This window comes from Lemur catta, chromosome 6 (genome assembly GCF_020740605.2).
Source record: "Lemur catta isolate mLemCat1 chromosome 6, mLemCat1.pri, whole genome shotgun sequence".
In the NCBI taxonomy this organism is placed as follows: Eukaryota; Metazoa; Chordata; class Mammalia; order Primates; family Lemuridae; genus Lemur; species Lemur catta.
In genome coordinates this window covers 55,595,428-55,611,873 of record NC_059133.1, presented here as the reverse complement: position 1 = coordinate 55,611,873, position 16,446 = coordinate 55,595,428, and the positions used below count along the sequence as shown (strand labels likewise).

Genomic DNA, 16,446 nt, shown 5'->3' with positions numbered 1-16,446 from the left:
ATAGGAAATTGCATGTGCAAAGGCCCTGGGGAAGCAGGAGTATTAATATAATATGTACTGAAATAGAAAGAAGGCCAATGTAGCCATCTCAGGGGGGAGAAACATACTGGAGGAAACAGGAGGAGAAGGAAGGACCAGACCATGCAGAGCCTTATCAGCCACCTTGAGGTTTTGGGTCTTCACCCTAAGAATAATAGGGCCTTTTTAGATTTGGCAGGGAAGTGACTTGATTTGTGGTTTTCTTGTTTTTTGTGTCTTTTAATCCTACCTACTTCTAGTGTGGAGAGCAGATTGGACCAGAGTTCATTCAAGGAGATCAGTTAGGAAACCTACGGAGGAAGCCAACCAAGAGATACTACAATGATAATTCAGACAAGGGTGATGACTGTGGAGACAGAGGAGTGGAAAGATTCAAGAGTCATTTAGGAGATAAAATGGGCATGATTTGGTAACAGGTTGAAATGATAGTGGAGAGTGGGACGCGTTGGGGATGACACCTAAGTTTCTGCCCTAGCATCTCCTTGGATGGTGTTGCCATTCCCTGAGAAGGGGAAAATTAGAAGAAAGTCACATGACTATCAGACAAAGTGGACTTCAAAACAAGGAATATACCTGGGACAAATGATAAAGGGGGCAGTTTATCAAGAGTATGTAACCAACCTAAATGTGTATGCGCCCAACAGAGTTTTTAAAAACATAAAACAGAAATTGATACAACTGAAAGGGAAAATAGACAAATTCAAAATTATACTTGGACATTTCAACACTCTTGTCTCAGTAATTAATAAGACAAATAGAAGATCAGTAAGGATATAGAAGATCTGAGTAGCACCACCAACCAATGTGATCTAACTGACATATATAAAATTTCACCCAATAGCAGCAGAATACACATTCTTTCCAAATGCACATGAACATTCATCAAGATAGGCCATAATCTGGGTCAAAAAAAAACCTCAACAAGTTTAAAAGAAATGAAATCATACAATTTATGTTCTCTGACCATAAAAGACTTAAACTAAAAAAAATCAATAGCAGAATCTAGGAAATCTTTAAATATTTGGGAATTAAACCATATACTTCTAAATAACCCAAGGGCAAAAAGAAGAGGTCACATGAGAAATTAAAAAATATTTTGAATTAAATAAAATGAATTGAAATGTGGGGACACAGATAAAGCAGTGATTAGAAGGAAATTTATAGCATTAAATGCTTATATTAAAAAAACAAGAGGCCAGGTATGGTGGCTCATGCCTGTAATCCTAGCACTCTGGGAGGCTGAGGCAGGAGGATCGCTTGAGCTCAGAAATTCAAGACCAGCCTGAGCAAGAGTGAGACCCCCATCTCTACTAAAAATAGAAAAATTAGCTGGCCGTGGTGGTGTGTGCCTATAATTCCAGCTACTCGGAAGGCTGAGGCAGGAAAATCCCTTGAGTCCAGGAGTTTGAGGTCGCTGTGAGCTAGGCTGACATCACTGCACTCTAGCCTAGGCAACAGAGCGAGACTCTGTCTCAAAAAAAAAAAAAAAAAAAGGCAAAAAAAGCCTTGAAATAAAAATCCAAGCTTCCAAGTTAAGAAACTAGAAAAAGAAGACCAAATTAAAATGAAAGCAAGAAAAAGGAAGGAAATAATAATATAAGAGCAGAAATCGATGACCATAAACAGAAAAATAGAGAAAAGCAACAAAACCAAAAGCTGGTTCTTTGAAAAGGTCAGTATTGACAAATCTCAAGCCAGATGTACAAGCAGGGAGGACACAAACTACCAATATCAGCAATGAAAGCGGGCTTACCATTACAGATCTTAAAAATATTTAAGGGATAATACGCTTATGAACAACTTGCTGCCTATAAATTTGACAACTTAGATGAAATGGACAAATTCCTTAAAAGACATAAACTAACAAAATGCATACAAAAAAAATAGATAACCTGAATAGTTTTATATCTATTAAAGAAATTGAATTATTAGTTAAAAGCCTTCCCACAAAGAAAATTTCATACCAGATTGCTACATTGGTGAATTCTACCAAACATTTAAGAAAGAAATAATGCCAATCTTACAAAAATTCTTCCAGAAAATAATAGAAGAGAAAGAAATTCCTTTTATAAGGCCAGCATTACCCTGACACCAATGCCAGACAAAAACAATACAAGTAATCTATAAAACAATATCCTCCATGAACATTGACATGAAAATTCTTACCAAAATATTTTTTTTTAGAGACAAAGTCTCATTCTGTCTCCCATACTAGAGTGCAGCAGCACGATCATAGCTCACTATAACCTCTGGAACTTCCTGGGCTAGGACTATAGGCACATCCCATCACACTTAACTAATTTTTAAATTTCTTTTTAATTTTACTTTTTTTTATTTTTTATGTTGCCCAGGCTGGTCTTGAACTCCTGACCTCAATCAATCCTCCTGCCTTGACCTCCCAAAGCACTGGGATTATAGGCTTGAGCCACTGCACCCGGCCCTTACCAAAATATTAACAAATTAAATCTAACAATAAGTAAGAAAGATAATGCATCATAATCAAATGAGGTTTCTCCCAGGATTGCCAGGTTGGTTCAACATTTTAAAAGAACTTATGTGATTCATTTTATTAATAAACTAAACAAGAAAAATCACATATCCATCTCAATAGATGTAGAAAAACCATTTGACAAAATTCAACATAAATTTATGATTAAGAACTCTCAGAGGCCGGGCGCGGTGGCTCACGCCTGTAATCCTAGCACTCAGGGAGGCCAAGGCAGGAGGATCGCTCGAGGTCAGGAGTTCGAGACCAGCCTGAGCAAGAGCGAGACCCCATATCTCTACTAAAAGTAGAAAGAAATTAGCTGGACAGCTAAAAATATATATAGAAAAAAAAATTAGCCGGGCATGGTGGCACATGCCTGTAGTCCCAGCTACGCGGGAGGCTGAGGCAGAAGGATTGCTTAAGCCCAGGAGTTTGAGGTTGCTATGAGCTTGACGACACGGCACTCTAGCCCAGGCAACAGAGTGAGACTCTGTCTCAAAAAAAAAAAAAAAGCTACTAGAACTAATAAGAGAATTTAGCAAGATTGCAGGATAAAGATTGCTGTATACTAGCAATGGACAATTGGAAATCAAAACTGAAAAAGCAATATTCTCTTTTTTGGGGGGGGATAGGATCTTGCTCTATCGCACTCTCCCTGGAGTGCAGTGGCATTATCATAGCTCACTGTAACTTCCAACTCCTGGGCTCAAGTGATCCTCCTGCCTCAGCCTCTCAAAGTGCTAGGATTACAGGCCTGAGCTACCATGCTCGGCCTATACTTGTTTTTCTAGCTATTCACAGAACGGTTCCCCCAGATACTGCTGGCAGATCTGCCAAGTTTGGGCCAGGGAGAGACACAGCCAAGCGAGTGGCTGCATGGACTAGAGGCAGGTTCTTGGCCACTCCACTCTTCCATTTCACCTTCTTTTCCACAGACTCAGTCCTAGCCACTCTTGTCCTGAGCCCAGGTTAAAACGAAAGAAATTGGCTGGGCATGGTGGGTGAGGCTTTGCCAGAGGTGGCTCCTAGGAGAATCAGGTTCCCCAGAATCCTCTGAGCTTAAGCACCTGGAGATTCCTGGGTAGCCATGTGCCCCTTGGCACTGACTCTTCCTCTTCCTTTATCCCCGGGGAATAACCCACTGGGTACAAACCTAACCGAAGCAGTGATACTAAAAGTGTCAGAACACTCTTTGACCCTCTCACCCCTGGGGGAGAAGGCCTGGCCCAAGCCCTCAGAACCCCTCTCCAACTCCACACTGGACAGGCAGCCAAGGCCTCCACATGGGCAGGGGTACCTCCCAAGAGATTCCAGAAGATTTGGCCCAGCTGCAACCTCCCTCAGCCCCCTGCCTCCACAGCTGCCTCTGAAGCCTGAACCTTTGCCCTACCTCCCCTTTCTCCTCGGTCTACACAATTGCACGTTCTGGTGCCCCAAACCTCTCCTAGCCCCCTTTTTAATTCATCACTTAAACCTAAATTATTTGTGGAGCTCCCCTACATGCCAGATGCAAGGCATTCTGTCCCAGACTCCTTGTCCTTTGAGTTCCACCCCATCCCTCCCTGTGTCTCCATGGTTCTGCCCCAACTCAGTAGTGCTTGGCTTCTTCCTGTGGGAGGTCCCTGGCTTGCAGGCTGGGCCCTCCACTGAGTAGCCGAGGGGAGCCGAGGGGAGCCCCCCAGGAATCCCCTCACCCCCTATCTCCCTCCAGCCCTCCTCACTACACAGATCTCACACTTTCTGCAACACACAGGAGTTACTCTTAAATCTGAGGAGTCAGCCTCTCCCCACTTTGCTATGGACCCCCATCTTCACACATCGTTTGCTCCCTCCTCCGGGCCGGACAAGAAATTTCCAGCCTAAATGTTAAAGCAGAGGCTGAAGGATTCCAGGTTCTCAAAATCCTCTCTAATCCTCTTATCTCCCCAATCTAGTTTCCCCAGAGCCACCAGCCCCAGCCCCCTATGGGAGAATATGGAGGGGCGGGCAGAGCTGACCCACCCCTATCAGGGTCATCTCAGTTTACTCTTTAGTTAAACCTGCCTCACAGGTTCCCACTCCCCTACAGCAGGATTCCGGAATGCAAGGCAGATTGGGGGTGGAGAACCATTCCCCCTCCTTCCGGACTCCCCTGGGAGGCTCATTACTCTACTTGTCTTTGTTCTGGGAGAGGCTCACAAGGGCCCCTTCAGCTCCACCCTCCCCGGGGGCTGGCCTGACAATCACCCCATGCCCCTTTCCACCTTACCTCCCACCCACCCCAAAGCCCCAGTGCTGGGAATCTGGGGGCTGAAACTCCTTCACACCCCCCTCCCCTGCTCTCCAAGAGGCTGTCAGTCAGAGTGAACTGGCACTGACCACAGAGGAATCTGGAAGCGGAGGGAAGGGGCAGGCTGGTGCTGGAAGCCTGAGGTTGGTGTTTGCCCCAGTGCTGCAAGAGGTCAGGAATGCGGCCATCGACTTCGGCTATGAGAGATAAGGCCCAGCTGGTGGCTCTCCCTGCCAGCCCCTGCCTGACTGCACCTCCACAGGCCCCAGAAGGTTCTGAGCAGTTAGGGTGGGGCAGGAATCAGAGGAGGATCTAGGAAGAAACTTGGATAAGAATTCCAGGATCTGGGTGATTGCTTATAGAATTCAAAGTCCCATAGGGGTCTTTGGAATGACTCCCTACTTCTGCCCTCCTGGGTGTGTTAGAGCCTTAGTCTGCAGTAATTAATTAGTATTTGTTCAATGAATGAGTGATAGTTCACATTCACAGTCACTGCCACCTAAGGAGATAGACCGGACAGGCTTTGTTATTCTCCCTGTACAAGTGAAAAAGCCGAAGTTCATAGTTAAGTGATTTCCCCTAGGGCACACAGCTAGCCAAATGTTCAAGCTGGATGACTTTAAGCTTAGCGATAACAGCAAAAGGCAGTATGCTGCATGTTTAATCCATATACTTTATTGTACATTTCTGCACACCACGACAATTCTGGAACCCAGTGGGGGACAGTGAAGGTAAAAGCAGGAGAAACCCCTTTGGCTGGCTGGCACCGCCAACCTCCCAGGATCCTTCCATGCAAAACCAGTGGGCGTTTGTGTGTGTGTCATTTTGCCTTCTCTTTGCCTCACAGCCTTCAGCGGGCCCTGCCCTCCCCTGGCCAGCTCCCACTGAGTGCGTGGGGCTTTGCCCACCTTAGGGTGGCAGGCTCAGAACCATCTAGGGTCAAGCTCTGCATCCGAGCTGTGCCTCCCAGCTGGCTGGTCCACTGGCCAGTCTACTCCCAGGGTTCCTCCCCTCCCAAGCCCACCCTCCTGCCTGCCCTCTCCTCAGTCCAGCTGGCAGCTCGATATGAATCAATAGGTCCATTCCAGAGCAAAGAGCACAGCCTGGTGTGTAATACCAGGCTCTTCCAGAAAAATGAGCTGCCGGTGCTGGCAGACTTGAAAGACTTGAAAGCTCCACACCTCGGGGCTTCCCCCAGTTCCTTCAGCAGTGCGTGGTCATCCTGCTTGGGGTGGAGGAGGGAGAACGGGAGCTTCCCCACCTCCATCCTTCTCACCCATATTCTGACAAGAGCTTCCAGGAGGGGGAAGCCCCCTAGCAACAGGCTTGGGCTCCCAGGGCTGCATGTAGAGGGGCTGGGAAAGGAGGAGCCTGGGGAGATGTCTTTGTAGGGAAGGGGAGAGAGACTGGCAGCCAGCGCTGAGTCTCAGCTAGAATGCTTCAGAGCAAGCTTGTGTCCTCTCAGGCCCCCTGCTGTGTGGGGCACAGTACCATCTCCTGGAGGGATTTTGGCCTCTTTTGTTCACTGCAGTTCTCATAGTTCTTAGAACTGAGCCTGATGCACAGTAGGTGCCCAATTACTATTTGTGGAATTGTAAGTGCTCTGGAAGTATCTGTTTACCCAAAGATGTAGGCAAGGCTTATATACAGGTATGAAGACTGAGGATGTGTCCCCTGTCCGAATTACAGAGTGTGATCCTCTGAGGCCAAGGCTCCTGGGAGCGATTTGGGGGGAGGGGAAGGAGGTAGGAGGGGGTTCAGAGACTGGGCTTGTTTTCAGGAGTCTGAACCTATTTGGTGAGTGAATGTGCCTGAGAACCCCCATCTGTATGACTCATGCGACTGAACACAGTAAGTTAGGAGTGTTTGGGAGCCAAGTGCCGTGGGGAGTGTGTAAACCAGGAGATTGGAGGCTCGAGATTGAGGTTCTCTCCTCTAGCTTCCAGCCTTTTTACCCCAGGACTCTTGGGGCTGCGGGACCCCCGCCCCCCAAGATCCTCTGCAGGTGGGGAACTTGGGCTGAGATTGGGGACAGCTACAGAGACTCACACCCCACTACCCGCCCACCACCAGGACCCCCAAACTTCCAACCTGCCAGCCCCTCCTCTACCTGGGGCAGGGGGTATAATAACGTCATTTCCTGCCCGAAACCACTGCCTCAAGGGCCAAAAACACCTGCTGCCCTTGTCCGCCCTGGGAGGTCACCCGCCTCTGGCAGGTGGGGGTGGCCTTGGCAAGGCTATGCAGAGGGCGCGGGGCAGGTGGGGAGGGCGGGAGAGCGCGCGCTCCCGCTGCGGTCCACCTGGGGCCCGGGCTTCCGAGGCGGCTCCGGTGGCGGGGGCGGGGCCTCCCTTGGCGATATAACGAGTCGCGCACCGCCACCCTGCCCCACCGACCCTTGAGTCCTGTCCTCTCGCTCTCTTCCGCCGACAGCATGAGTTTCACCACTCGCTCCACCACCTTCTCCACCAACTACCGGTCCCTGGGCTCCGTCCAGGCGCCCAGCCGTAGCGTCCGGCCCGTCAGCAGCGCGGCCAGCGTCTATGCAGGCGCCGGGGGCTCGGGCTCCCGGATCTCCGTGTCCCGCTCCACCAGCATGCGGAGCGGCTGGGGGTCCGGGGGCGTGGCCGCGGGGATGGCCGGGGGTCTGGCAGGAATAGGGGGCATCCAGACCGAGAAGGAGACCATGCAAGAGCTCAACGACCGCCTGGCCTCCTACCTGGACAGAGTGAGGAGCCTGGAGATCGATAATCGGAGGCTGGAAAGCAAAATCCGGGAACACCTGGAGAAGAAGGGGCCCCAGGTCAGAGACTGGGCGCATTACTTCAAAATCATCGAGGACCTGAGGGCTCAGGTAAGGGGCGTGGAGGGAGGAGCCCCAACTTCCAGCCATGTTTGACCTTCCAATTATACACTCCCTTACCTCTTCCCCCGCAAGGATAGGAACTTCATCAGGGCGGGATGAATTGACTCCTCCCCCGCCTTCTACGTCCACCCCACCCCCCACTCCGGGGGCGGGGGTAGGAATATCCTGGATTTCCATCCACACTCCTGCCCACCGGGGCCCCAAGCGTGGGAGGGCTCTTCTCCAAGAGATAGTGGGAAGGGGATGGGGACCAGAGCTTTGCAGAGGAAGTGGACAACATGGAGGGAGATGAGAAAAGGCCATAGGAGGACCCGGACACCGGCTTCTCGTCGAGTGGGGACAGTTAGAGGGTTAAGCGGATGTGGCTAAGGCTGAGTCATCTAAGAGTAAACAAGAGGCCTACCTGTGGGAGGGGCCAATCCAGGGGGTGGGGGGCCCACAGCAGGGGGTGAGCAGGTGCACTAGGAGGAACTGCCAGGAGAGGGCTAGGGAGAGGACTTGTTAGTAGCCGCTCACTTCCCAGCAGGCCAGCCAGCCAGCCTGCCGAGGCCCCGCAGCGGTGGCAGAGTGCTGGGATTTGGGAATCCAGGAAAGGAGGGAACAGTTGTGGGGTGAGGGACAGAGGTAGAAAGGAATAGGTGTACAAGGAGAGCCTCTGGCTATTCCTGCGACCAGGAAGGTTTCACTGAGACACACAACCCTTTCCACACACTCAGCCCACCTATCATGGACTTTCCATTCATGGATTAACCTCTCTGACAATCCCCCCAGATCTTTGCAAATTCTGTGGACAATGCCCGCATCGTTCTGCAGATTGACAATGCCCGTCTTGCTGCTGATGACTTTAGAGTCAAGTAAGTCCGGGGGCTGGGGATTTGGGAGGCCCAGGAGGAGCCAAGAATGGTCTGCTCCCCAGGCTGGGTCAGGTAGGGGCTCACGGGAAAGGAATCTTGTTCAGGCATGGGTAGAGTTGGGCAGATGAGAGTTAAAGTCCATCATTGTATTCATTTAATTATTCACTCTTGTAACACGGTTTAAGAATACTGCCACTCAAGTGCCAAGAATGGTGCTCAGGGGATTCCCATCTGATTGTGGACTGAAGTCGCTAGTTCCCAGTGGGCACAGGGCTGCTCTTAGGAGGTGGCATGGGTTGAGAAGGTTCTGGATCTGGGCTCCTCTGATCTCCTCCATTCCCATAGGTATGAGACAGAGCTGGCCATGCGCCAGTCTGTGGAGAGCGACATCCATGGGCTCCGCAAGGTCATTGATGACACCAATATCACTCGGCTGCAACTGGAGACAGAGATCGAGGCTCTCAAGGAGGAGCTGGTCTTCATGAAGAAGAACCAGGAGGAGGCAAGCAGGGGCCACTGGCCAGGGACAAGCGGGCCAAGACAAGTCTGGGTGGGGGAATAGATGGGGCAGGCCACTTGCAAATAGCCTTGCAGGGAAGTTTAGAGCTACCAGCCTGGGCTCTTCCTTATCAGACTGTTCTGATAAAGAGCATATGCAGTGAGCCATATACATTCTGTTGCTCACCTAAATTACAGTGCAATGAGGTCAAGGTGATATGGGGCAGAGAAGGAGGTGAGGACAAAGGTAGAAGCAGCTAGCACTAGGAGCTGGGGGCGATGGGGAATGGGAGCAGGTGGAGCTGGCAGAGCTGTCTAGAACAAGGTATAAGGAGCAGGTTTGTGGACCAGGCCGGATGGAGGGACAAGGTGAAGTGAGGAGAGAGAAACCACCTGTGAGTGACAGGCACCAGCAGTGAGTGGGTGGCATTTCTATCCATCTGGAGTAGAAAGCCCAGAGCTGCCATTGCCCAGAGTGCAAGCCAAGAATTTCTTCTGGCCTCTTCTCCAGCTGATCCTGTAGGCCTCCCTAGGGAGGCAATTACAGATGAAGGGCCTTGTTAGAGCTCTGACCCTGAGCCCTCCTCTCTTTTGCCCCTGTCTCTTTTAGGAAGTAAAAGGCCTACAAGCCCAGATTGCCAGCTCTGGGTTGACGGTGGAGGTAGACGCCCCCAAATCCCAGGACCTCAGCAAGATCATGGCAGACATCCGGGCCCAGTATGATGAGCTGGCTCGGAAGAACCGAGAGGAGCTGGACAAGTACTGGTCCCAGCAGGTGTGTGAGGAGAAGGGATGGCTGCCAGGATGTGGGAGGGAAGCGGGTGGGGAAGGAGGGGCCTGATGGACCATACCCACCCTGCAGATTGAGGAGAGAACCACAGTGGTCACCTCACAGTCCGCCGAGGTTGACGCTGCCGAGATGACACTCACGGAGCTGAGACGTACAGTCCAGTCCTTGGAGATCGACCTGGACTCCATGAGAAATGTGGTGAGCACCCTCACGTCACCTGCCCCAGCTCCTTTGGGCCCCTGACCTCTGTCCAGTGGCCTCAGGCCCAACCCTGTCTCAACCCAAATCCTAGCCCTTCCATCATGAGTTCCTTTAGCCCAGAAAGAGTCGTTTCCCACTGCTCCTACCCTTACCCTAGTACTTGGAACACAGGAGCTGCTCCAAAAAGTCACACAGTGTCAAGGGATGAGCAGTCCTTGGACTCTGGACTCACCCCAACCCTCCTCCCTGTGCCCCTGCAGAAGGCCAACTTAGAGAACAGCCTGAGGGAGGTGGAGGCCCGCTACGCCATGCAGATGGAGCAGCTCAACGGGGTCCTGCTGCACCTGGAGTCGGAGCTGGCACAGACCCGGGCAGAGGGGCAGCGCCAGGCCCAGGAGTACGAGGCCCTGCTGAACATCAAGGTCAAGCTGGAGGCTGAGATTGCCACCTACCGCCGCCTGCTGGAAGATGGGGAAGACTTCAAGTAAGTGGGGCTCTCCTGCCCACCCGTGCTAGGGTCCAAGATCATTTCTCCTTAAAGCCTGAGCTTGCAGAGGCCCCCATGTGCTGCTATTCATTGGCATCCCCTGAGCACTGGGCGGCTGCTCTGTGGGTGCCCCTATGTCTTCAAGGGGGTAACAGTTCCAGAGTTCCCTCCCATGAGAAGAGAATGAACTAAGTGTTGCCCCTAGCTGTACTTAGGGTACAAATGAAGTTTGGCCTTTTCGGGAGGAAGTGGCCGAGAGGAATTTGGAGATAAAGGTAGAGGCCGGGAGGCTTTTTGCCTCTACCCACTCTTCTTGTCTCCCTTCTACTCTGTGGGGCTATTTGTAACTGGGGCTTGGTCTTCTGTTACAGTCTTGGTGATGCCCTGGACAGCAGCAACTCCATGCAAACCATCCAAAAGACCATGACTCGCAGGATAGTGGATGGCAAAGTGGTGTCTGAGACCAACGACACCAAAGTTCTGAGGCATTGAGGCGGTAGGACCAGAGTGCCCTTATACCAATAAAAAGTTCACAGGTCATTGAACATCCGCTGTGTCTTCTTTGGCTGTTTTCATACTTGTGTGCACATGCCCTGACCCAACAGTCCCATCTCTGATCAGACAAAAGTCACCTGTGACTGGGGTTTCATATGGGTTGGGGAGTGGAAGGAAGGAAGAGGCATCTGGGTTCTTGGAAACACCTTCTCAGAGAAAGGAGGGAGCAGTAGATGGGACAGGCCACAGGCAGTGGGGAAAACTACAGTGGAATTGTGGAATCCTCACCTTGAAGAGAACTGGTGACCATAAGTCCCCTGCCCAGCCAGGGCTCATCAGCAGAAATCTGGGCCACAGGGGGAAGTGGGGCCCAGCAGAGAGGGTGGAGCACACATCTGGCCTCCCCTGCCCACTGCTCTGCATCCTGGCCTTCTGCCCAGGGCTCCCACCCAGGCTTCCCCCAAACCTATGGTCCCCTGTGCTCTGCTCATTCATACAATGGGGATATGATTTTTAGAGTGCTGGAGGTCTGGCTAGAATTGGGGTAAATGTGATCATCGATAAGGGGAGAATCACCCTAGTAGTTCCCACCTAGGAAAGGGGTGCCCCTGAGTGAGCATCCACATGGGTAAGAATGGGCATCTTCAAACTAACTGAAATGACATCATTTTGTGCTTTAGATTATAATTGTGTCATCTAGCAGTGCAAACAATGGGTGCCTAAAACTGATCCTATGCTTTGATTGGGAGGATAATTTATCTTTTTTTAACTTAAAAAAAAAGGATATAAAATTTAAAGTCTTCCCTCCACTCCCCAGAGGTAACCACCGTTAAATACTTTTTAAAATTAAGTGGGCACAAACATATTTCATTTTGTTGTAAATATTTAGGGTTATACTGTTCTGCACCTTGATTTCTTAAACTCTGCTTTCTTCATTTAACAATATAACTTGAAACGTTTCTGAATCAGTATGTGTAGACCCACATTTGTTTGAACAGCTGCCTACTGTTTGGAGTACAAATTTACTTAACCCATGCCTTCTAGTGACAGAGGTCTTGGTCTCCAGTAGTTTTGCTTTTGCAAAAATGCTGCAATTAATATCCACATGCATATTTCACTGACAGCATATCTATAGGATAAATTCCTAGAAATGGTAGGTGGAGCTACCATATCAACATATTTATGAAGTACCTACTTTATGGTAGGCCCTGTGCTGTGCACTGAGTATATGTGGTGAATAAAACAGGTATTGTTCCTACCTCATGAAGCTCACAGCCTAATGGCCAAAAGTGTGTGCGTTTTCATGCATTCTTTCAACAAATACTTACCGAGCACCTACTATGTACCAGCCACTCTACCAGACATCAGTGAGCCACTCGGACTTGGGAGACAGATGACTAACAGGAAACATAATAGACAAGGAAATTATATAGCATGTTAGAAGGTGACGAGTATTACAGGCTCTAATGTATTATGGCAGGCAAGGAGTTTTGACAGTGGGAAGAGTCAGGAAAGTGTGAAGGTGACGTATGATGATCCTACAATAATGAGTAATGAATCTTTGACTAAAACGGAAAAGTTTTTATCTAAGAAATGCAGTATGTTTATTCTGCAAACTCTAAAAATATGGATGTCCTCGGTGGAAAAGAACTAAAGACAGCACAGCTTGAGGCCTTTTCTCCCAGACAGGACTAGGGGACAATGCCAGGACAGGCAGCCTCAGGGGGACAGCGTGGAAGTCTTCACCAATGTGGGACCCTGAGAGAAGAGGGGTCAGGAGCGACAGTGAAATGAGCAGAGCAAGGTCTGAGCATCAGGTACACAAGAGGCCAACTGGGAGCTTCTGCAGGCAGGGTCCCGCTGGCTGGGTTCCTGGGTTCCTCTACCTGCAGGAGAGCATCCCACCTGAGAGCAAGGGGCTCTGGTGACATGTTTCTCGCCCCTTTTAAACCCTCCCTCCCTGAATAAACATAGCAATCACCTTCCCCACTTCTTTTCCTCTCTCTCTTAAGCCCGCACTCTGCGCTCTCCAATCTTTGCAGGAGTCTGCAGGAAATACGCCTTTAGGGAAGATGGTTGAGCCTTACTTTATGAGCTTTGTTTTTGGGAAGCAATCAGGGTAGTTTTCTTGCCCTATCCCTCCCCACCATTTTGCAGATATGTAAATGTACTATTGACTGTGCTTTCTCAAACTGCACAGGTGCCTCCAAGGTTCTGATGAGCCTCCCTGAAGGGGTATGCCACCCTGGCTGGCAATCCCTGTAACTTAGGAGGAACACAGCTTTCTTGGGTCCCTGAAAAGGAGAGACAGATGGCTCAGCTGCCAGGGGCGGTACAGGAGGCAGACAGGCTCTAGAATAAACTGGCCCCAGCCCACATCATAGGATGTCTACCTGTCCAAAGGTAAGACAGAAAGTCCCTGGCAGAGCCTGAGCAGTACCTGCAGCTAAGTCAAGCTGATCAGAGTAACCCAAGACAATGCACCTGATATGATTATCCTTCCTATTAGACAATGTCTCACAGTTCCCAGGGCGCTTACGCATTTGATCCTCATTACAATCCTGTGAGGTATGCAAGGCTGTGGGTATTACTGGCTCTGGCTCAGAGAGGTGGACATTGAGGTCCACAGGGATCATGTGACTTGTCTGAGATCACAGAGCTGGAAGCTCAAAGCAGGAAACCACGTCTCCATGTTCCTAGTCCCGAGCTCTTTTCTCCATGTGTTCTAACGTAGCTGCACAGGCTGTACATTAGAATCACCTGGGGAGCCTTACGAACAGTGCTAAGGCCCAGGTCCCAGCCCAGAAATTCCGACACAGTTATTCTGGGGTGGGACCTGATTAAAAAGCTCCCCAGGTGATTCCAATAAGCAGCCACAGTTAAGGGCCAGACCCGAGCTGTACCTAGGGGCAGCGCCATCGCATTCCTTCCTGGTGCAGGTCACGGCTGTGCCTGTTTCAAACAGTGCACCGCTGGAAAAGCCCAAGGCCTCTGGAACAATCCTCCTCGCCCCCCAGCATGGGAAGGTGACTCTCTGAGGGGCAGCCCAATTTGTCCCCCAAGCACCAAAGGAAAAAATTAGCAATCCCAAGTTTATAATATGGAAGCATCTGTCCCATATTATATCTGTCCCATTTTACCCATCCTCTTAGTGCAAACCAGCCCAGATACTTTTTTTTTTTTAGACAGAGTCTTGCTCTGTTGCCCAGGCTAGAGTGCCGTGGCATCAGCCTAGCTCACAGCAACCTCAAACTCCTGGGCTCAAGCAATCCTCCTGCCTCAGCCTCCCGAGTAGTGGGAACTATAGGCACGTGTCACCACACCCAGCTAATTTTTTCCGTTTTTAGTTGCCTAGCTAATTGTTTCTATTTTTAGTAGAGACGAGGTCTCCCTCTTGCTCAGGCTGGTCTCGAACTCCTGAGCTCAAGCAATCTTTAAGCCTCGGCCTCCCAGAGTGCTAGGATTACAGGCGTGAGCCACCACACCCAGCCCAGATGATAAAATTAATAAGTGGTTCTGGAAGGTACAGAATGGCATATAGTGCCATTTAATCAAGAACAAATTCATATTTATATATCCTCGTATATGCAAAAATCTCTGGAAGGATACTCAAGAAACTGGAATTAATGACTGTCTGTGGCATAAGGGGAAACAAGGGTGGAAGGAGGCTTACTTTCCATTGTGTATCCTTTTGTACCTTTTGAATCATTTACTACTAATACAAATACAAAAAGGGTGGGGATGTTAACTTTTTAATGGTACAGGAAACTACAGCCTTCCAGATAAGGAAATGTTGCAACTGTCTTTGTTTCTGTCCCACCCCATTCATTCAATCAGCCATTCAGCAAATATTTATTGAGCATCCACTAAGTGTCAAGAACTATTCTAGGTCCAAGGGACACCAGTGGTGAACAAAACAAACAAAAAATCCCTGCCCTTGTGGAGCTTACATTCTAGCAGATACAGACAGACAGTAAATGATAAATGTAATAAGTTATATAGATGTTCGAAAGGGTAAGGGTTATGGAAAGAAACAGACATAAGGACTGAGGAGTTGGGGGGTGTATATTAGTTACCTATTACTGCTCTCAGGAATTACCACAAACTTAGTGACTTAAAACAACACACTTTTGTTATCTTACAGTTTAGGATATCAGAAGTCCTATCAAGGTGTCTACAAAGCTATATTGCTTCTAGAGGTTCTAGAGGGGGATTGGTTTCCTTGCCTTTGCCAGCTTCTAGAGGCCACCTGCATTCCTTGGCTCTTGGCTCCATCTGCCATCTTCAAAACCAGCATCATAACATCTTCAAATCCATCTCCACCTCCCTACATCTGCATCCATTGTCCTCACTCCTCCCTCTCTGACTCTGACCCTCCTGCCTCCTTCTTATAAGGATCCTTTTGATTACATCGGATTCACCCAGAAAATCCAGGACAATATCTTCATCTCAAAATCATTAATTTACATGGCCAAGTCCCTTTTGCCATGTAAGGTAACATAGCCACAGGTTCTGGGGATTAGGATATGGACACCTTGGAGGGACCATTATTCAGCCTGCCATAGGAAGGGAGGCGCATGTTGCAATTTTAAGTAAGGCAATCTGCGTAGGAGGCGACATTTGAGTTAAGACTCAAATGCCTCAAAGGAGGCAAAGGAGTTGGCCCGGCATATCTCGGGGGGCAGGAGTGAGGAGGAGGCCTGCCAGAGGTGGACAAGTAGCATTTCTCAGCCCCTGACCCTCACACTTAGCTTTTTCCTTTTATGTGCCTTTAGGTTCCCTTGGGGCCCACAGGACACTGGGAAAGGGTAGACCATCAACCAACCTCACCCCAAAGCTCTCTCCTTGTCCCTCCTACACTTTGCCACTGGAGCCCCCCAGAGGCCACCAGTCCGAGTCCAACAGCCTCCTCTGTCTCTTCATCTTCCCCAACCTCTGTGGCCCTTGACCCTGAAGGCTTCTGCCCTTGGAGTCTGCACCACTGCGCTCCCCAGTCCTCTACCTGCTGCACTTCCGGCAACACAGGCCCTGCTGGCTGTCCTCAGCCTTTCCTCCTCCTGGACCATCCTATTTTCATTCCCTGACCCCACTGTTACCTGTGAGCTGGTACCTCAATGTTTGCCTTCAGCCCTGGTCTCTCTTCAGCCTCAGAACCATATTTTCCAACTGCCTTTGTTTCATTTGGTCATGTAGCACTGTGGTCCCCAAGGTCCACAGCCTGTTAGGGACTGGGCCACAGAGCTCTGCCAACCCTAGTCCTCCCCTCCCCCGACAAGTCCCCCTCAACTCCCCAGCCCCCTACACTCTCCCCATGGAAAAAGTGTCTTCCATGAAACTTAGAAAGGGGGCGCTGCACAGCAGGAGGTGAGCGGTGGGGGAGCCAGCCAAGCCTCATCTGCATTTACAGCTGCTCCCCTCCCCACTGCTGGCATCACCGCCTGAGCTCCCCCCCCACCTCA

The 16,446-nt window shown here is 49.9% G+C and overlaps 1 protein-coding gene across 1 annotated transcript; it reads left to right on the top strand.

Annotated features, from left to right (window-relative positions):
* Nucleotides 1–7,128: 7,128 nt before the first annotated feature.
* KRT18 (keratin 18) lies at nt 7,129–11,037 on the top strand. The gene is made up of 7 exons (XM_045553917.1): nt 7,129–7,650; nt 8,434–8,516; nt 8,862–9,018; nt 9,625–9,789; nt 9,877–10,002; nt 10,266–10,489; nt 10,864–11,037. The coding sequence occupies exons 1-7, from the start codon at nt 7,231–7,233 to the stop codon at nt 10,982–10,984; spliced, it is 1,296 nt and encodes a 431-aa protein (XP_045409873.1). The 5' UTR covers nt 7,129–7,230; the 3' UTR covers nt 10,985–11,037.
* Nucleotides 11,038–16,446: the final 5,409 nt, after the last annotated feature.

Bases quoted from the DNA above. Each gene is read 5' to 3' on its own strand.
- KRT18 (XM_045553917.1), top strand. From the start codon at position 7,231: ATGAGTTTCACCACTCGCTCCACCACCTTCTCCACCAACTACCGGTCC. The intron at 10,003-10,265 runs GTGAGCACCCTC...GTGCCCCTGCAG, and splicing joins TGGACTCCATGAGAAATGTG to AAGGCCAACTTAGAGAACAG. The intron at 10,490-10,863 runs GTAAGTGGGGCT...CTTCTGTTACAG, and splicing joins GAAGATGGGGAAGACTTCAA to TCTTGGTGATGCCCTGGACA.